General features: G+C 35.9%; 1 protein-coding gene and 1 long non-coding RNA gene across 2 annotated transcripts in view; one reads left to right on the forward strand and one right to left on the reverse strand.

The window, feature by feature from the left end:
• EDIL3 (EGF like repeats and discoidin domains 3) overlaps positions 1-9,779 on the forward strand; it is a 581,090-nt gene extending 571,311 nt beyond the window's left edge. The window contains exon 11 of the mRNA XM_027864247.1: positions 9,203-9,779. Coding sequence (XP_027720048.1) covers positions 9,203-9,352 — 150 coding nt within the window. The 3' untranslated portion in view covers positions 9,353-9,779. The remainder of the gene's footprint in view (positions 1-9,202) is intronic.
• The window catches only part of LOC114044659, a 177,715-nt gene extending 158,379 nt beyond the window's left edge, over positions 1-19,336 (reverse strand). The window contains exon 1 of the long non-coding RNA XR_003569269.1: positions 19,275-19,336. This is a non-coding gene — a long non-coding RNA (uncharacterized LOC114044659). The remainder of the gene's footprint in view (positions 1-19,274) is intronic.
• Positions 19,337-22,333: the final 2,997 nt, after the last annotated feature.

A 22,333-nucleotide genomic window follows, 5' to 3' on the forward strand; every position in this document is an offset into this window, starting at 1 on the left:
GCAGAAGAAAAACTTGTGAAGAAAACAGAAGAATGGGAGAATAGGTAGAGTGTCTGGATATGCCAAATAGCTATTTCTTAGAACAGGTGGTTCATGAACCAATGAGAAGGTTAATTATATGGAATTTGCTCCTAGCTAATAAATAAAAGATGGTTCAGGAGTGATTGGGGGTGAAACACTTATTAACAGTTATCTCAACACAATGAATTTTGATATAGTAATGTGAAGTAGAAAACTCCCACAATCCATCACAGTTGTTCCATTTTGCATAATGGAACTGTGATGAAATGTGGTCCTTATTTAGAAAAATCAAACCCTTTAAAACCACCTTATTGCCAGAAAAAAAGTATGCTTACATTTATAAAATGCTAGTTGCTCTAAAACATCTGCACATGGAGACTTTATCTCAGCAGAGATAAAGAGGTGGGAAGGGAAGGGAAATGGCATCTTATAAAAATGGAAATCTAACCTAAGTAGGGTTAATAGAGAAGCCCAGAAATTAGGACAGGTTGTATGTAAACAAAAAGTTAATCAGGCCAAAGAAAGTTAAGTTACATGTCAGAGACAGGATTCAAATCCAATTCTTTTGACACTAAAAGCCAGTGTTCTCTACACTTTACCAAAGTGTAGTAGGGACCTTTGGTGATTGATACAGAGTCAATAGAGGAGACATAAAGAGGACTGAATTATTTCTTTGCATCCAAAAAGGATGTTAGGGAGATTCCCATTTGCAGTTGCCCCCTGAAATGAACAAGTTTATGGTACAAATCAAATAGTCATCATAGAGTCATAGCTTTGAAAGGGACCTTCAGAATTTTCCAAAAACAGAAGTTAGATGACATATCCAAGGTCACACAGATAGCGCATGGCAGAATAAAGATCTGAACCCAGGGCCTCTAATTCTAAATGTAGTGTTTATCCACAATATGATTTTGCCTGGAAATCATGCCTCCCTTAATGCTATCTGATAGCATTAATTTTTGACTGCCACAGTTACACACTGATTACGCCTATGAATCTTGTAGTCCTTTAAACTCCAGAAATTGATTAAGACTAATGGCTATCTAACCTTGCCTCACCTATCTTGTACTTGAGGTGATATTTTTTAAAGTATAAGCCTTTATATTTATCTTTATTCAAGGACGTCTTATTAGATTCGGTCCAATGTTCTAGCTTTTTGATATTTTTTACATTGTCAGTCTGTCAAGTGTGTTATATCTCTCTCCCAGCTTTGTAACATTGGCACACTTGATGAACTGCCATCTATGTCTTTATCCTAGTCGCTGATTAAAAAAAAAAAGTTTAGCAACCCAGGGACAAGCATAGACTGGTTCTTGAGGAAGCCATGCTGACTTGTTAATAAGTATTGCTCCCTTTTCTGAACATTCACTAACCTTTGGAAATGATTCATTCAAGAATTTCCCCAGGAATCAAAGTCAACCCCACTGGCCAATGGAAACTCCATTCTCTTCCCTTTTCTGAAAATCAGGGCAATGTGTACATTACTGTAGTCCTTGGGTATCTTTCTTATTCTCCATGCTCTTTCACATAGGACTCACTGTTATCCTACAATCATATCTGCATGTTCTTTCAGTATCTGAAGATACAGTCAGTTAATCATCTGGTCCCTACCAGGCACTGTGCTAAGTGATGAATATAGTTTATCTGTTCTTGGCACCTTGAATTTAACAAAGGAAAGTACTCTAATACTATCTTAGTAAGCAAATCAAGGATTGAGAAGCTTTGCCTTTTCCCTTCATGTCCATTTGCCATTTCCCTACATGTCAGTCCTACCCTTCATTTTACTCTCTTATCCTCTGACCCAGCAATACCACTACTAGGTCTATCTATCCAGTAAAGCTTTAAAAGCTGTGGGAATTTTTGGCATTAGTTTTTCTCACCAGCCACTTGATTCTGACCTTTAGAATTTGACACCATTCCTTTAGGATTATGTTACATTCTTGTATTCATCCTGTTATTAGTGCTAGACTGCAATTTCACATATATAAGAGCCTTTCTACTAACGTAGATCCCTCTTCCAATAAAGGTTGGCACCTCCTCTGCAATTTATAGTCTTAGGAAGTTTCTTAGATCACTCAAAGTTGAAGTGTTTTGTCCAGGGTCACTCATGCAGTTTGTGTCAGAATAAGGACTTGATCTCAGGTCCTCCTGGCATCAAGGCTGACTTTTCTAGACTTTGCTTCATGAAATCCAAGTTCATGGGTGAGTTCCTTGTGTTTCCACATAAACCTCTTCAAACCACTTGATTTTTTTTCCTCCTCTTTGGAATATATATATTTCCTTCAGGTCTCAGTGTTTTTATTTCATTTTCCATCTCTCACACATACTGACTTTCCAGAAAGAATTTAAATTCATTGCATCCTACCTAACCTTATTTTAAACCCCTTGACCTCTGCTCTTCCAAAATTTAATGTCTATATCAGACCATGCCTGACTTTTTTCACCTTCTTTATTACAAATTATAGAAGGAATTAGATCCCTCCTATGGGAACCTTCCTCCAAGGTTCCCATTATTTCCAGCACAAGAGTGAGTTCCTGCCTGTTAGTCACTATCAGACCTAACTCTTGTTTCCTCTACCTTTTGAAGAATAAATTATTATTATAAGGATCATTAAATGAGCTCTCCTCTGAATAAAGATATATAAAGAGTACAGTTTGTGAAAAGCTATTGCAGGCAAGGACCTGTCTTGCCTAATCCTTATAATTGATCTAGATGAAAAAAGGATCACAGTCAAAGTTCCACATTTGAGAATGACACTAATCTGTCCTAAATACTAGTAAGACAGGACGATGGCAGTAGATTCCATGAAAGTCTCGTCAGTCTGTCTGAATGCACAGAAAATTTACAAATGTGTGCGAAGGATAAATAATCAGAACTATATATAGTGGATGATCTGAGCCATCACTTATAGAGAGAGAACACCCAGTAAAAGGGATCTGAGAGCGCTAGGATATTCTATGTGAACATAAGCCCCAAAGATCCATACATATAGTTTAAGCCTCAGTAAAGATCTTAAGTGAAAATAGAAAATAACAGTGCCTGTATTTTTTAAATGATACATCTTGTTGTGTCACAGAGAGGACAGTGGGGTTGGCAATTAGAAGATCAAGGTTTTATGGTTTCATTTGTTTCATAATTCCAGACAAATCATTTAATTTCTTTTTTTGAAAATTTTTATTAATTTATTTTGATTTATCACCAATCACTTCCATAAGCTTTTGAGTCTACAATTTTTCTCCCCCTCCCTCCCAAAAACAGCATGCCATCTGATATAGGCTATACATATACATTCCTATTAAATATATTTTCACATTAGTCATGTTGTCAGGAAGAATTAGAACCAATAGGAGGAACCACAAGAAAGAGGAAACAAAATACAACAGAAGAAAATAAAATAGCAAATAGTATGCTTCAATCTGCATTCAAACTCCATAATTCTTTCTTTGGATGTGGATAGCATTTTCCATTAGGAGACTTTTGGAGATGCATAGATCCTTGCATTGCTGAGAATGGCTAAGTCTATCAAAGTTAGTCGTCACACAACATGGCTGTTACTGTATATAACATTCTCCTGGTCCTGCTCACTTTGCTCAGCATCAGTCCATACAAGTCTTTCTAGGTTTTTCTGAAGTCCGTCTGCTCATCATTTCTTATAGCACAATAGTATTCCATTACATTCATATACCACAACTTATTCAGTCAATCCCCAATTGATGGGTATCCCCTCAATTTCCAATTCTTGACCACCACAAAAAGAGCTGCTATAAATATTTTTGTACATGTGGATCCTTTTCTCATTTTTATGATTTTTTGGGATACAGCCCTAGAAATGCTATTGCTGGGTCAAAGGATATGCCCATTTTTATAGCCTTGTAGGCACAGTTCCAAATTGTTCTCCAAAATAGTTGGATCATTTCACAACTCCACCAACAATGCATTAGTGTTCCAATTTTCCCACATCTTCTCCAACATTTATCATTTACTTGTTTTGTCATGTTGGCCAATATGATAGATAGCGTTGTTTTGTTTTGCATTTCTCTAATCAATAGTGATTTAGAACATTTTTTTTTTCCTATGACTTGGCTTTAATTTCTTCATCTGAGAACTGCTTGTCCATATCCTTTGGACATTTATCCATTGGGGAATGTAAGTCATTTAATTTCTCAAGGCCTTAGTTTCCTGCTATATAAAATTTGGAGTTTAAACTATATGACATTTAAGATCCCTTTCATCTTTAACTTCTAGAATCCTAAGGAATAATAGGTGCAGTCCTGATCATTGGGACTCAAGAAAATTGTTACTGGAGCTAGAAATGGTTAACTCTCTTAATCAAAAGAATGGTAAAGCTATCTTTTGAAGCAGAATCTGCAGATCTTTTAAAAAAGTAATATTTTAAAAAGTAATATTTTAAAAAGTAATACTTTAAAAAGTAAAAGCTAAGAGGTAATAAGATAAAAATCTATAAAATAAGTGAAGTAGGTAAGATGAACACCGACCATCTTCAAAATTCTAGACCCTTAAATTAAAGGGTAATCAAAAGGTGTAATATTGGGACAAATAAAAATTTAAGATACTTATTAACCTAAGAGATGGCATGGAAAAAGTAAAAAACATGAATAGATTCAAATATGTTTTGAGCAGTTTCTAATGAGAACCAGGAATATCCAGCAAGAGAAGACAAAATATAATTAAATGTTAAGGTTGCCATTACTTAGGAAAGACATGATCTTATGTATTATATCCCTTGTTTGTTTGTGCGTTTGTTTTTTCCAGTTTTTTTTTCAATTATCATGCATTTATTTTCTCTCTCCAACCCTGTCCACCCATACCATGAAAAAGAAAAACAAAGCCCTTGTAGCAAATACGCATAGGCCAGCAAAACAAATCTTTCACATGGGCCATAACCAAATATTGACAACAGATACAGGTCTGAATGAAAACATAGCCCTGGTTAATATTATGTAGGAGCAAACTGAGGCTCAGTGAAATGAATTGCTCAAGGCCATATGGTGGATAAGCAGCAGAGCCAGGACTCTGCTACTTATTTGATTCCATATTTGACTCCAAACCCACTTCCATGGCCTAGAAGATTTGTCATATTTTTACCTACAAGCATGATAATAATTTCTAGCTTGTTTTTAATAACATTTTTAGTGATGCTTAATATTATGTGGGTCTTTTGGGTTGCAGCATCATGAACTGATGTCCAAAGGAAATAATATATGACTTTCAGATCACTACTTTTTTTTTCTTATGTCTAATATTCTCCCAATAATATATTTTGCTACCATATGTTGAGAATTAACTCTTTACTACTTTTTGACATACATTCTTTTCAATATAGTATAAAAGGTGAGCTAAGAGAACTGAATCCATCACCTTTCTAGCAAAAGAAGATAGCAAGGCATTCTAATAGTCCTAACCCTTAACTTACATCTCTTTTCTTTTTAAGGTATCAATTATGGTACATATCCAAAACACTGGGTGTTTCCCTCAGGTTCCATATGTTGGGAGTATGAGCAGTATCGTATTTTAATACATCAGCAAACTTGTCACCAGATAATTAGCTAATAGCCTTCTCTCCAACCTGAAACATCTGTACAAGATGAACTTTCACATGCAAGAGATGTTTGCTTGTGGATGAGTGTTTATGCCCTCTCAGTCCTTCAGAAATTGAATTGAATGTAAATGCTTATTGTTTTGTAGTGTATATGATTGCCCACCTTTCAAAGAATTCTCTCTGAATTCACTGCAAAAATATTCTGGCTTAGCAATCTTCTTTCAGGTAATGCACAGTGACAGCATTATCAGTAGAGTTTCCCTAGTGGTATAGCAAGGAAGGCACCACATGTGCAGCACATTTGCCTGCACATGCATGGTAATATTTTTGAATCGGTATTCTCATACTTGCCTATTATGCTGGTTACCTAGAGACTTGGGAGAATGAATTCATTTGTTTCTAGGTTCACTGTTATGATCTTGATTATATTTGTGTCTCTTAGATATAAATTGTAGCTTCTTTGTTGTGTTCACTCTTAGTTGTTTAAATCTATGAAAAAAAATTGAACTATATCTCCAACCTTCACACACTGAAGTGAGAGATTAACAAGGTTATGACATATTTCAGTTTTGTTCATAGTTTTGATTCTCAAAGCTTGTCCTCCATTACTTAAATTTTGTGTCAATAATAACTCAACTAATGCTTGAGGAATTAATCATTTCTACTTAAAATCTGAGCTAGGGACTAGTGGACTAGAATGGAAAATCTTAGCACCCTTTCTTCCTTTCCTAAGATCAAAGTGCACAGAACTCTATTTGGGTGCATTGCAAACACTGCAAGGCAAGTTAATAAATCTGAACCAGGAGTTCCAAAGTTATCCATTTCATTCTGTAGCAGCGTAGCAAAATTAGATTTTAGAGTTCAGTATTGAATGGTGGCACCACAATCCCTGTGAGCCTTTTGAAAACAACACTGTGCTGCAGGGAGTATGTCAGGAAGTCAGAAAGTTTATTCTCTGCTGTTGCAAAAACAATCTCTTTGGAGGTTTCATATTTGTGTTTCCTTGGGTGGAATATTGTATTGTGCGCTTATTAGGTCAGAGTCACTTTGACTTCACGAGACATTTCTGTCCACACCATCCTCCTTCTTGTTGTCTTCCTCTTTCTCCCCTTCTTCTTCCCCTTCTCCCCCTCATCTTTCTTCTCTTCTTCCTCCACCTTTTCTTCCCCTGCTCCTCCTCCTCTACTTACTCCCATCTTCTACCCGGAGAGCACTATTGCAGGGCTTTTTTTCCCATAAGTATATTTCCCATAAGTAAAACTTTTATCCAGATGTGAGGCAAGATTCTACACTTGCCTCAGTATTATGATCTCCAAGAAATACTAATTCATAAAATGGCCTTGGGGATAGGATTTTTATATCAAGTTGAAATATGTTCCCCTATCAGATATGGATGTGACATTTTACTCTCACCATCTACTTAAAGTAGATTTTTTCCCACCAACTCACAGTGGAGCTACCCTGTCTTTTCTGTGCCTTTTATTAATCTGTGCCACCACCACCTTATGCTTTGAAGCAGAGTATCTTTTTAATTTTTTTTTTTTACTGCTTCCAGAGCACCTTTATTGCTCATGTGTGACTGAACCAACTCCTTCTAAAGGGTATTATTTCTTATCTTCTAACTTTCATTTTAGTCCTTGTGAAGCAATGCGTTGCATTTTCTGCTATGTGGTCTTGGGGTTGCTTTTTTTCCCCCAGACTTTTACTGTCAGATCTCCTATCGGCCAACTTTGACTCTAAACAAGAAAAATACAAACCTTCCTGAAGCCATCAGGTGCTTAACAAATTGAAGTTTGCAAGCTTTGAAGATTTGTTCTTCAAATGAGTCAGAGTTAAGGACCAACTGATCAACCTAAAACAACTACAGAAAGATCACATTTCCCTTTCCATGAGACAAGTTAAATTCAAAAATAGAGCCAAGATGCCACAATACAAAGGGAGGATACCAGAAATAAATATGTCTCTCTGCTTCCTACACATGAGAATACAAAAGAGAAATACTTTTTTCATCTATTCAGTTGTTCTACTATATGCTATGTGTGCTATTTGTTCCTTTTTGCTTTAATAGCATTTAACATTAGGAGGCAGAAAAACTGAACTGGAGTGGCAGGAAGTCAGCAGTCAACACCAATAGTATCATTGAGGTTTCAGCTTCTCTTTCACTAAGTGCCTATCCTTAGGCAGGTATAAAAGTAAGTAGAGGCTAAGCCGGGGGTGGGGAACCTGAGGCTTCCAAGCTGCGTGTGACCTTCTAAGTCCTTGGGTGCGGCCTTTTGACTGAGTCTGTCAAAGTTTTACAGAACAAATCCTTTCCTTAAGGGGATTTGTTCTGTAGAAGTTTGGATTCAGTCAAAAGGCCCCACTTGACGACCTAGAGGGTCGCATGTGGCCTGGAGGCCTCAGGTTCCCCACCCCAGGATAGGCTTTAGGAATAATGCTCCCAAACTGGCTCTTCAACTTGCTCTATAGAGGCTGGATACATTGATAGGAAGAAAACCAAGAGATCCAGATGAGATCTTGCCATTGCATAGGAGTCTATCCCTGTGGAGTTACCTAGGTGTATTTCTCTCTGTGTCCATGATTATACTTCTTTGTGTAAAGTATCCCTGGGGAAACATTGTGTGGTAAGCTGCCTCAAGTCTTAGGCACAGACTATACCAAAGGCATAGTCAATGATAATTCGTTCATGCCACATACCTTCTTTCAGTGCTCTAGGAAACTTTTAACACTTTAAGTTGTAGAGAAGATGCTGATTTGAGGTTTTGTTTTGTTTTGTTTTACCAGGGATTTCCCCATACCTGTAAAATCAAATTTTTTATCCCTATTCCTATATTAACAACACCTCACATCAATGACCATGGGATTCTTCTACTTAAAGTATTTGAAGAATCAATGATTTGCCGTATTTCAATTTTCTCTCTCACAAGCTGACAAGCAAACTGAACAGAATTAACAGTTTCCACACAAGGTTATGCCAGTGTGTTTGCACCAAGGGAAAGAGTACAATATTTGGCCACACTGTCAACATGGACACGATTGTGACTCTAAAACTACTTCTATGAAAGTGGATACATAGATTACTTGGAATTTGATTAAACATGCCAGATTGAACTTGGAATTTACTGACTGGTCATATCTTTACAAGGAATCACAAAAATAGATAATGGAAGGCTTTCACACATTCTACTGAATGATCATTTGATAGTAATTTAAAATGTGGGATACATGTTTTCTGTCTCAGTATTAAACAGGAAGGTCATTCAACTCTCTATCAGATGGAGTTTCCCTGTAAGCTCAAAGTATACTTTTGATCCCTCAATGAAATGGAAAGTATCCCGGGATTTTTCTCTTGAAACCCCACAATTGCTAGATCATGCAAAGTAGCATCCATCTTTTCAGGTCACTACATTTTTCCTGAATTACATGTCTTCTGTTGCAGGTATATGAGATAAAAGATCTATTAAAGTGTAGAAATACCTTCTATGAATGGTGCACATTTCTCAGAATATTTTTGTTTTTTGTTTTTTGAGAAAACTTTTCACTGCCTTCCTTTTCATCTCTCTTCTCAGTAGATATGAAAAAGACATGCATCATTAATGTTCTTCACTCTTCTTTCCCAGGTTTTCCAGGGCAATTTTGACAATGACACACACCGAAAAAATGTCATTGACCCTCCCATCTATGCACGGCACATAAGGATCCTTCCTTGGTCCTGGTATGGCAGGATCACCTTGAGGTCAGAGCTGCTGGGCTGCACCGAGGAGGACTAACAATGCCCAGTGCTTGGAAACTCTGTTCTCTATATTCTGAAAAAGTATCTCCATAGAACAAACTGTGCAAAACCTGTAGGAAACTGAATGTTTTGTTTTGTTTTGTTTTTTTTCATGAACAAATGCTCAATTTATGGTAGGCCACTAACTGTCTTTTGTTAAGAGGTCTAAGCCTGCCCTTTAAATGGTTCAACCTGATTTTTGTTCTTTTGATCTGTTCACGTATATATTCCCTCTAACTGTAGAATTACCTTTCTCATATTCTTCTGTGTTGTTCACACTGGTTGAAATATACTAGGAAGGGAGAGTAGTGTCCTTTTTTTTTTTTTTTACAGGAAAGGCGGGATATTCTGATTGCCTCAGTGTGGAGGTGGAGAAAGTAAGTTGAAACTAGCATCCTACTTGTAAAAAAAAGAAAAAGAACACTGCAAATTAGCAATAAGTTTTGTTTAGTTCTCTTTTTTTCCCTTTATGAAATAACTCAGCATTATCTTAATTGTTTCCATGTGCCAACCAAACATTGTCAGTATTTATTGCACATTTTGGAAAAAGTAAATCTGTGGTATGCATTCCTTGTTGATATTATAAACTACCTTCCAATTCTATTCTTCATTTATTTATAAAGCTCTTGAAGTTTCTCTCCCACATAATTATATTCAGTTCTCTTTCATTAGTGCATGGCCTGAATGCATCTAAATTTTTTTCAGTTAAATCTCATTCTATTTGAAAAAAAAAGTCTTTGTTTATATAAGGTACAGAACTTAATATGAAGCCCTTCTAAAATCCCTGGTTCTGACCTAGGAATATACATAGTTTTATTCTGAATAAAAGCTGTAAGTACAGAAATGCCACAAATAAATTACCTCAATCATACTATCATTTGACAACATAGTTATCAAAGGAAAATTGGAAAAGTGGTATTGAACTCCTTAAAGTCTATATTTTCCACCAATTATCACATTTGGTTTTAAAAATTATTAGCAGTGTAATTACAAACCCAGTTTAATGATATCCTATAGCAAGGGTTCTTAACCTTGTTTGTCTGTCCTGGCTGCCTTTGGCAGATTGAAAAGCCTGGAAACAGCCTTCTCAATATAGTGCTTTTAAATGCATAAAATAAAATACATAGGATTACAAAAGAAATCAATTATATTGAAATAATTGCCAAATTTTAAAAAAATTCAATTATCAGGCATTCATTTCTCCCTCCCACCTCTTTCTATCTACTTGGAAGAAAGGAAAGAAAGAAGGAACAAAATGCATCACAATCACAGTCAAGCAAAACATAGTCCAACATATTCCTACATTGGTCATGCCCCAAAAGGAATTTCTTATTCTGCTTGTTAGTCTATCATGTGTCTGTGCTGAGGCAGGTAATGTCCTTCTTTATCTATCCTCTGGAATCACAATCATTTAGTTGGTCAGAGTTCGTAAGTATTTCAAAATCACCATTTTTATAACATTGGTGTTATAGTAGAAATTGTCCTCTTGGTTCAGCTTACTTTACCCTGTACCTGTCCATACATGTTTTTTCCACGTCCCTTTGAAACTGTCATTTTCCTCATTCCTTACAGCACAATGATATTCCATTATATTCATATACTACAATTGGTTCAAATTGTTCAAAATATTTTTTTTAAAAATGTTCAGGGACCCCAAGTTAATAACTCTACTCTCCAGTATGCTTATTTTAATACAGTGCTGCATAATTTTGCCCAAAGTGCTCAACTTGTATGTTGTTTACTGCACTTCTAAATAAATAAAATTTCATTGAGATTAGAAACTGATGTTCATAAGAGAAAACATATTTATTTCACAAGCCTCAGTTGGAGAAAGAGATAAAGAAATATTGCTAGACCTAGAACAGTCTTTTTTTTTTTTCCAAAATGGAAGTCCAGTCCTATGTATTAGTGCATTTTAGGAACGTGAAGACATTTCCAAGCAATTTTAGCAACAATTAGATATAGAGAGTGGAGGTTCTGCTCACCAAAATCTCTCAAGTTACTTGAATTAAAAAAAAAAAGAGGCAGAGATGTCTTCACAAAAGTACTGATCCTTCAAAGTGTATTTATATAAGTATTTATTTTATAAGGCTTAGACATAGGATTTTCAAAGACTTGATTTAAGGGTCCTATAAAGGTTAAAAGAAAGTGTGGTATATGTACAAAATGTTACAGTCCTGTGCAACCCCATTCAGTTTTTCAATTATTTTTTTTCATTTGTGCTGCATAACAAAAGCCACTAGACTGTTATTGTCTTGTCTGTAAGTATGTTAACAGCATTCCTTAATGATGTATATACAAAGTGGTCTTCAATCATAATGAACAATTTTAAAGAGAAAGTCAATCATAATGGCATTTTTTTTCAAGAGCAAAAGCTATTGGTACAAGAATATCATAGAAGTTGGTCATTGACCAGCAGCCTCAAAAGGATCGCTTTAGACTTTAATGATAAAGCTTTGTTTTAAAATATCTCAATTGATTATTTATTCTAATTAACCTCCAAAAATTAGGTTGCTATTTCCTCAATTATTAGTTTACCCATTTATGTTACTTTCCAGGTGGAGTGGAATTTTTTTTTTCATTTACCTTTTTTACACATAAAATTCCTTGATTCGTGAAAAACACAATGAAATGTCAAGACTAAAGTTTTTTTTTTCATCAAATCCAATAACTTTATTCCTTTCCACCTACATTTATTATCAGTCTCTTTGTGGATAGTGTTCCACAGCTTTATCCTTAAGAGCCTGAAGAGAGAGCTCAAGGTGTTAGGACTTATGCTTTGTCCTGATTTATGGAAGGAAAAACATCACTTATGATGCCATCAGATGCTATCTTGGGATATTTTCTAGCGATACTCTTCTTTTTTTATTATTGATTAGTTGGAAACATTGGTTAAACCTACAATTGTAAATTCAGTACTATGTTGGAAAGCATTCTATCATCTTGCTTTTGTATTTCTTCACTGGTACACACATTGTTTGTTCACTGACTCAAAGAGCAAATGTGACTTACGTGGCACCTGCCTTTTTCTTATTTGCTGGCAATGGTGGAGTTTCTATACATGGAAAGGTTGAGAAATGTTCTGACGTAGTCCTTAGTTTTTGCATCAATTGTATAATGACCCCGAACTGGAGCAAAAATGTTAGATTTCAACTTCACACTAAGCCAGTTATATCTGAGCAGGCCGACCACACAGAAAATCTAGATTCCAGCTTTTCAGGGTTTGATATATGTTAATTCTCTGACCCAGAAATTCTAACCTACACACACACACACACACACGCACACACACATACACAAACACACACATACACTGTTTTTATATATGTCCTAATAAAGCTTTTGTCACAGCCTCTGGTTCTGATCTTTACATTGACTTTCTCTTTTGGAATGATTACATACAGATTAGTGTGAACTCTGAAGACCCAAGGGTACTAATGAGTGTATCTTTGCTAACCAACAACTTACAAACTATAATATTCAATGCTGGCTTCTGATGTGTCAGTAAGTACAGAGGTATCTGAGACACATGACTTTTGCAACCTTTCAAGCTGTGTAATATTCAGATGTTTTTGTATATACTTAAATCATGTAGAATGATGTAAAAGCAGTATGACCTTGTCCAGTCTTCAAACTTACAATAAAACCTTTGAAAATCTAGGATGCTTTTGAAGCAGTTGTAATTAAATACATTTATAAGAATGCACACGTTGTCTGAACATGAATGACTATTACTAGTGACTACACATTATTTTTGTTCATTTATTTTTCATATATCTAATTGAATAGACATGGAAGTAAAGATCAATTACATTATCTTTCAAGTACTGATTAATCTCAATAAAAGGTCCATTCCAAATATACTAAAATTAATACATACTTCATGTTCCTTTGCCAGTACAAATTAAAATTTACTTAAAAATTGCTCATCTGGACGAGTTTTTGAGAGGGAAAGCAGAAAGAGGAGGGAGAACGAGCATTTATATAGTGCCTACTGTGTTCCAGGTACTGTGTTAAGCAGTCTTTTCAAATATTATCTCATTTGATCTTAACAACCCTATCATTAACTCTATTTTACATTTGAGGAAACTGAAGCAAACAGAGGTTAAGTGATTTGCATTGCCCAGGATCACACAGCTAGTAAGTGTCTGAACCTGGATTTGAACTCAGATCTTTCTGACTCCAGACCAGCACTCTACTCACTGTGCCACTAGCTGCATTTAAGTATTTTTGGCTTCATTGACAATGATCAAATAGAATGCATAGGTGTGCCATACTTTCTTACATATTATTCCATCAGTATAAATCACAACTTATCTATAACCTAGTAAACAGGCCCAAAAGAGTTATTTGGGAGCACTTGGAGGTCAAGCGTCTCCCCTTGGCTTTCATATAGAATGAGTAACACAAGTGGGATTGGAATCTGTCTTTTCCTACCTCCAACCTCATTCTGGTTTAGCACTCTAGTCATTAGGCTCTGCTGTGTCTTCCCTTTTATTAATCTGATGTTATTGTGAGCTGTTTTTGCAGCTTTCACAATCAGGAAATGCCTCATTGGTATAATAAAGCTGTGACTCTCCTCTTCAGTTGTTACCCAAGATTGTCCTCTGACAATATGATATTTCTCAATGGAACATTTTCTATCAAACTGGATGAAGTGATTGCTCAAAGTCAATCACCTTTTTAGAACCTGGTGCCCTTAGGAATGGTATTTCTGGTCTTCTGGACATCACTGGAGAGATTTTAAAGGAGATGTGTTTACAGTACTTGCAACAATTTATCCAATCTTTGGATTCAGGAGGGTCAGAAAAGCAAAATGAGATGCCCGACATCCTTCAATAAGCTATAGTGAGCCTCCGATTGTGCTCAGGGTTGCCTGAGCGCACACACACACACACACACACACACACACACACACACACAAGTGCATAGACAACCCTTACTTCACTGTTATTTTACAATGCTATTTGCATTCCTTTCCTGCATAAATGTGCTTTTTTCAAGATATTAGTAATCACAAATATACTTTTCACTGAAGCCTGCAGAGAACCATTATGTTATTCATACAAGCCAGAGATGCATGGAGACTGGAGCATGATTATTCAACAGAGTTATCCTACCACAGATCCTTTGAATCTTTTTTACATTAGCCTTTCAAAATGAAAGAAGAATAGTAGGTAGCTTAGAGGGCAGTGCCAAGGAGAGAACTGTGATCTTGGTTGAAATTCAAGTTGTTTCTGCAAATGGGAGAACTGAGGGGAGGGGGCCATTGCAATATGTTAGGCCAATATAGAACCAAAAAGTGAAAAAGTTTTATAACCACAGCATTGAATGCAGACTTCTGAGGCTTTAAGTAAAGATGATGGTAAAGAGGCACTAATCTTTCCTGCCACAAAATTAATGTTTTCTATGTGTCTCTGCTCCCAAAGGCTAATTTGTTTAAAAAAAATTAAAATCCATAATTTCATGATGAAAAGAGCTGCCCCTGGCCTTTGAAATTGGAAATAAACTAGTGCCTGACTCTTCTGTAAAAATGGCAGATTAAAACATTTCCTTGTGTGATTTTCCTTGAGTCATCACCTCTTTCACAATTTCAGTGGCTAAACTATCCTGAAATTGAATATGGTGCCATTTGCTAAACAAAAGGAGGAAAGGTAATTTTAGAAGCAACTCATTATTGATTTTGCAGAATGGGGGGGTGGGGATGGAGGTGTTGAGGAGATGGGAATCTTTGATTATATGGCAGTAAATATTCATACCTCATGTTAGATGTTTCAATATTGCCATCAGGTTATTTTCCACAGCAGACAAATGTCATTTATCTGACATTTGTCAATGTCAGAAAAATGGTCATTTTTCAATTGTGTCCTAATCTCTGTGACCTTTAGCAAAGATACTAGAGTGTATTGCCATTTCCCTCTCCAGCTCATTTTACAGATGAGGAAACTGAGGCAAATAGGGTTAAGTGACTTGCTCAGGGTCACACAGCAAGGACTCCACACCCAGCACCACATCCACTAAGCCACCTAGCTATGGCCTTCCCCCAATATTTTGTTATTAGATGAGTTTTGTGGTGGCAATTAAAAAATTCTTAAGGGATTTTATAGTTTTGTTTGCTTGTTCTCTTTCAGCTGCCACAGCATCTAGTCATATTATTGCATATAGTGTAGCTGTATCAGGCAATTGCCAAGATACTCCAGGGTTAGGCAATGCACATGATATCAGCAACTATTTTCATGTAGATCACACCCTCTTCAAGCACATGGCTCACATCTTTTCCATAGATTGTCAAAATCTCACACTACTTTTACAGTGCCAGGCACATATTTGCACATATAAGTTAATAATGATGATTAATTGCTGCTTATCCATCTACCTGCTGCCACTGGTAAAGGGAGTGATGGCAGGGAGATTGATGGCAGCTAGAAATAATGCATCCCACCTGGCCAAAGTTAAAACAGATTTTTGTATAGACATCAAGTCCAAATACTGGAGGCCAAAGTACTGTAGAGAATTAAAGCTGTGACAGCTGACAGTAGGTGATATGTATAAAAAGGAAAGAATAGTGTGACAGTTTTTAGTGATGAATGACTGGATTCATTCAGCCTTAAACCAATAGAAAAGAGGTTTACAGATATTTTTGTAATTTTTTTGTCTTCTAATGATTACCAAGAAGCACTTTGGCACTGTGGGTAGAATTCCTGTTGTGAATTTATGTGACAATTCAGAAAACTGAGTTGTACAGGTTGGATTGGCATGGCCAGATTGTAATCTTATCATTGGAGGGAACAGATGTGGGGATAAGATCAGAGATCCATTTTAAGTATTTGAAAATGTCCTAGAGCTGTATTGGCTAGAAATATTGTTAGGAATGTGGGAAGAAAAATCCTTGCCTTTCAAGAAAAATAAACTGGCCAATCAATACTAACATAAGATTCTTTTTGAACACATTCAACATCATCTCAGAAACCAGCAAAGCAGATTGTTTTCCGATAAGGTAGACAAAGAAAACAGATGTGACAGCTGTTGAAGTCTACCTGTACTTCAGCCTTATCATCACTGTAGAATGAAATAATATAATAGGTAAGATCCATTTCAATTTTACATCATTATCAATAACAAGAACAACAAAAATGTATTAAGCACTTGCCGTGTTCCTTGCACTGTGCTAAGCACTGGAGACACAAAGGAAGATAAAAGCATGATCCCTACTTTCAAGTAGCTTATATTCTAATAAGAAAGGACACATGTAAGCAACCCTGTGTGTACAAGATTTATGAGGTGCAAATGGAAGTCGACTTCTGACAGAAAGGCACTTAAAGGAGTTGGGAAGGAGGGTTATGGAAAGGCCTCTTACAAAAGGTGGGATTTGAGCTGCTTGTTGTAGCAATCTGGAGAAATATGGAAATGGAGGTGAGGGGGTGGAGCATTCAAGGCATGGGAGAAAGACACTGAAAAGACATGGCCCCAGGAGATGGAACTTTGTGTGTGAGGAACAGCAAAAAGACATCTCCTCCTTGTTGTTCATCCTTTGTTTTCAAAAGATCACAGAGTATGTGGAGGAAAAGAAGGTATAGGAAGACTGGAAACATAGGAAGAGGCCAGCTTTTATAGGGCTTTGAAAGTCAGAGGATATAATATATATAATCCTGGAAGTATTCAGGAGCCACTGTAATTTATTTAGTAGGGGTGAGGGAGTCAGGGTGACATGGTGAGACCTATTCTTTAAGAACATTCTAACAGCAGCCCCACATTGTCCCTAGAAAGTACCATTCCTTTAAACTGCTTCCAATGTTCTAAAAGTTTGGGGACTTACAAGACACCTTTTTGTGGCCCTAACCCCAAAGTAACAGAATAGACCATCCAAAAGTATGCTTGTAACTTTTTTTTTAATTCAACAAACATTTCTTAGGTCCAACCAGATGCAAAGCTGTGGTTGGTGATATAAATACATAAGAAAATATAAGAAATGGTCCCTGCCCTTAAGAAGCTTACCTAAGAGTAGATTTAATTCAATGAGTACTTGAGTCCTTAATATGTAGGAGGTACTGAAGAGAAGGAAAAGGACTGGGTATGTTATTTAACTAATATAGGGAACTCCCTGGGGAGAAAACTCCCTTCACCAGTGCAGGTGAGCATCTTCTCTACAACTTACAGAAGTACCTAGATCATTGAGAAATTAAATAATTTCCCAAGGTCACATAGTCAGTATATGTCAGAAGTAAGACTTGAATCCAAATCTGCCTGGTTCTGAGGCCAACTTCCTAACCACTATTCCACTGAGGATACAAAGAAAAAAAATGAATAATTCCTGCATTCAAAAAACTTATATTCTGCTAGTGGAAAACAAAATGTGCAAAAATTAGTATATACAAAATATAAACAGACACAAAAAATGTTTTGTTTTTGTTTTTGTTTTTGTTTTGAAAACACTAGCTATGATAAATATTGAGGGAATGGGAAAAAAATTGGGACACTAGTGCAACATTGGTGGAGTTGTGAACTGATCCAACCATTCTAGATCCAACCAACTTGGAACTATTCCCAAATGGCTATAAAACCATGTGTACTCTTTGACTCAGCAATACCACTTCTAGGTCTTTATCCCAGAAAGATAAAAAGAAAAGGATCTATGTGTACAAAAATTTTATAGCAGCTCTTTTTGTGATGGTAAAGAATTGGAAATTAAGGGGATGCCTATCAATTGAGGAATGACTGAACAAGTTGTGCTAAACAAAAGTAATGACAAGCAGGATGATTTCAGGAGAAAAAAACCTGGGAAAACTTATATGAATTGATGCAAAGTGAAGTGAGCAGAACCAGGAGAACATTGTACACAGTAACAGCAATATTGTACAATGATCAATTGTAAATGACTTAACTATTTTCAGCAATACCATGATCCAAGACAATTTTAAAGGACTTATGATGAAAAATGTTATCTACCTCCAGATCAAAACACACATTTTTACTGTCTTTGTTTTTGGTGGTTTTTTTTTTTTTGGTTTGTTTTTGGTCTGTGTTTTCTTTTGAAACGTGATTAATACAAAATTATGTTTTACGTGACTGCATATATACAACCTATAACAAATTGTTTGGCTTCTCATTGAAGGTGGGAAAGAGGGAGGGAGAGAATTTGGACTCAAATTTTTTTTAAAAATGTTAATTTTTTTTACACGTAATTGAGAAAAATATGAGAGAAAAAAAGCACTAGCTACTAGAAGAAGGAAAAAACTGTCAGCAGAATAGGTTATGTCAATCAAAGTTTGAAAACAAGACTTGAGAAGGCCAAAGAGCTTTAATTAGCCATATATTACTTATTGAGTTTTAAACTTACCACCATTTTCTGTCCTGCACTATATACTTCTAGAGTACATGAACTACAGCTCATTTTCACCAAGTGTCTAGGATCATGCCTTAAACCATTTTCAAATTATACATGAAGATACAGCTTTAATGAATATGAGAAAGAACAGGAACCCAAGTCTCACCAGTTTTGTCATCTAGAAGTAAAATTCTAATAGAAAAATTAACCCTATTACAAAAATCAGCTTTACTCCTAAAAAACTCTAATCCATCTCTTCTTTTCAAAAATGTCATATTATCATACTACATTTTTAAGATAGGTAAATATTTATTAGCCTGTCATTACTCAACAGTTGCTTTTTATGAGATACTAGAAATATTATAGACACAAGGACTGGACTTCTGGTTTCACTGGTAGTGGGAGCTGCCAGTGAAGAACTCCTTGACCCATTGCAGTTTGGTCCTTTCTCTGCAAATTATACTTTTACAGGGGTGACTAGAGAACAAAGAAGTTTCCTGTCAAAATCCCAGAATCAATGTATCAGAGATGGAGTGTGGACTAGAAAAATTAACATGAAATCCTTACCACAGAAGTTTCAATTCTTCTACCTTACCTCCTACAGCCATCATAGTTATTCCAATCTTGTGGCTTCTTGCTGAAAGAAGACTTTTGACCTGCAATAAGATATGGTATACTGGATTTTCATTGTTATCTCTGACTTCCAAATCCACATCCCCCCTAACCCCTTTCCATCCCAGGTCGTGATTAATTTGATTAATACCCAGGCTATTTAACTCACTTTCAGCACACGCCTCAGCAGCAGTACAGCCTTGAAAGGACATAGGAAAACAAATCTTCAGTTATAGCACTCTAGAAACATTAGGAGGCCACTGCTAACACAAAGGATGAGTCTTCACACTGACTGCTCATTTTGTTCAGTCTATGTAATTTCTTCTGCTGTCTCAAAATTAACACATCAGAACTAAGTGACATCACATACTTCTAGGTAACTGATAACTGGGCACAGTGTTGATCTTCACATGACTAGATGAATAAGAATAATCTACGCTTGAGTCAACAGCTGGTATAGGTCAAAATCTATCAATTACCTGATGCCATTAATTCTGTGGAAGGAGAGGCATAAGCACAAGATTTCACAATATGGTGACATTTGAGGACATTGCAAATGGACTGTTCTATATGGAAATCAAGTAAATGGAGCATGGGCTCTTCAGAGCATCCATCAAAATTAATTACACATAAGAAAGGAAAGGTGGAAATAATAGATTCTGTGGGCTACAGGAGTTCTAGACAGTGAGAATTTGTTTTTCTTTTAAAAACCTTTTTTACAGTCTTGAGCAAAAGAAGCCTCCACAATGCTTTAAGTTCTTGAGGTCAATATTTAAAGGTTCACAAACCCTTGGCCATAATGAGGAACATAAGTAATACGTGATGTTTTGGAAAATAAAAGACCAATTCTGAAAAAAAAATCAATAAATTGGCTTCAGGGAAAACAAACAGGTAGTATGTCTTACTTTATTGTCTGATAGATTTTTAATGGATAGAACAAGTCACCCAATTAATGCAGAGTATTTTTAATTACCAGATCAAAAGAAATTCTGTAACCTGATGTGGAGTCAATTTCATGTCAATTTTACATTAAAAACAGAATTTATTAAAAAGGTTTTTACATTTCTTTGAGTTAATAAAGAGATACCATTCCCTAGCTTCCAGGAAAGATTGAATTTGGGTTATCCATCTATCCTTGACTAGTGTCTACCCCATTCTTAAAATGTTAAAGGCCAAAAATTAAGGCCTATCTAATTCTGTGCCTAATATCTGTTATGGTCAAGAGACTCTCTCCCACACTGAAAACAGATCCCTTTTGTTGCAGAAAATACAAGTACATTCATTAGCAGTTTATTCTCATTGAAAATACAAAATAAGCAGGCCCTATCTTCTCTATGAAAATTTCATATGATGATTTAACAGTAACAACTGACATTTACATAGAGCTGCAAAGTTATATGTTTACATGTGTATGTAATATCTCACTTGGTTTTTACAACAACCCTGTGAGGTAGATAAAGCAAACATTATCCCTTATTTTGCATATTTGGAAACTAAAGCTCAGAAGCAACACTGTGTAGTGCAGTGGTTCTAAAAGCGTGCTCCAGGGAATCCATTTAACTTGCAAAGTCAAAACTATATCCATAATAATACTTAGATGGTAATGGTAATACAATTTCTAAAATGGTAAATATTAATAGATATAACCTGAATGAACAAGATTTCTTGGAGAGTATATCCTCAATAATTTTCAGAGTGTAAAGGGGTCCTGGGAGCAAAAAGTTTGAGAGCTGCTAGTGTAATTGATGGAGCTCTGGACTTGGAATCAAGAAGATGTGTTTCTAGGGGCAGCTAGGTGGTGCAGTGGATAGAGCACTGGCCCTGAAGTCAGGAGGACCTGAGTTCAAATCTGGCCTCAGACCAAACACTTGACACTTACTAGCTGTGTGACCCTGGACAAGTCATTTAATCCCAGTTGCCTAAAAAAAAAAAAAAAAAGTGCCTCATGTTTGCATTGATAACACTTCCAACCTCTACTACAATGAACAAGACTCCTTGTCCCTCTTAGCTCCACTGTCCTTTTCTATCAGATGAAGATAATAACAACTCAACTACCTACCTCACACTGTTGTCCTGAGGGTCAAATGACAAAATGTGTATAAAGTTCTTAAAGCACTAAGTTAATGTCTGCTGTTTTTATAAAAGTTAGGTCATACATTTAGTATGGGATCCAGCAAAGATCAGCATCCAGGTATTCTGACTCCAAGACCAGTGCTCTGCTCACTACACCACACTGCTTCCTCGTGTGTATTTGCTATTTGTTTTATTTGGTTTTATTTTCACTCATACTGAGTCTGATTTCATTAGCATTGGAGGTTTCCAGTAAGGAACTTCCTCTAGTAACACAGAACAGCACTTTCCTTGCCTTTTATGATCTTAAGAGTTAAAGGGATTCATCCAAAGTCAGAAAAATCAATTTGTACCAGAGGCAGAACCTGAACCCAGGTCTTACTTACTCTAAGAACAGCTCTCCATCTACAATGCCAGACTGCTTTTATGTAGCAATGTTATCTTTCCAGCTTTATTTTTCATTCTCTGGCAGGGGGAGAAGGGAGATGCAACAAGATGGCATTTGATTCATTTTTAGAGAAATAGATTATCTTGAAAGCAAACCTATACTACACATAATTCTATACGTAATACACTTTGCAAACATGACTAAAAACTTTTGAAACAACAAACAATAGATAACAAGTCTGGTAAAAAATCCTTCACTCTAGACTCCATTGAAACAACAAAAAAAGTCCATGTTGTATAGCCATCATACTTTAAAATAATCTACAAGTTTTTGGTCTCTGTATTTATTGATTCTAAACCATATTTTTCCACTAGTTTTCACCACACTCCCTACTGTTAACCTTGTCATTGAAGTCATAGTATCATAGATTTAGATCTTCATTGTCCTCTTGGGAAAAAAAAAAATATTTAGAATTCATCTAGTCACTATATGTTGACTTTATATATATGACCTTAACAATTTTTTCCCAAACTTTCTCTACTTCTTTATCCTCTTCAACAGACATTGATGAATAAACTACAAGC

The sequence above is a fragment of the Vombatus ursinus genome, unplaced genomic scaffold, assembly GCF_900497805.2.
Source record: "Vombatus ursinus unplaced genomic scaffold, bare-nosed wombat genome assembly UNPS02014774.1, whole genome shotgun sequence".
In the NCBI taxonomy this organism is placed as follows: Eukaryota; Metazoa; Chordata; class Mammalia; order Diprotodontia; family Vombatidae; genus Vombatus; species Vombatus ursinus.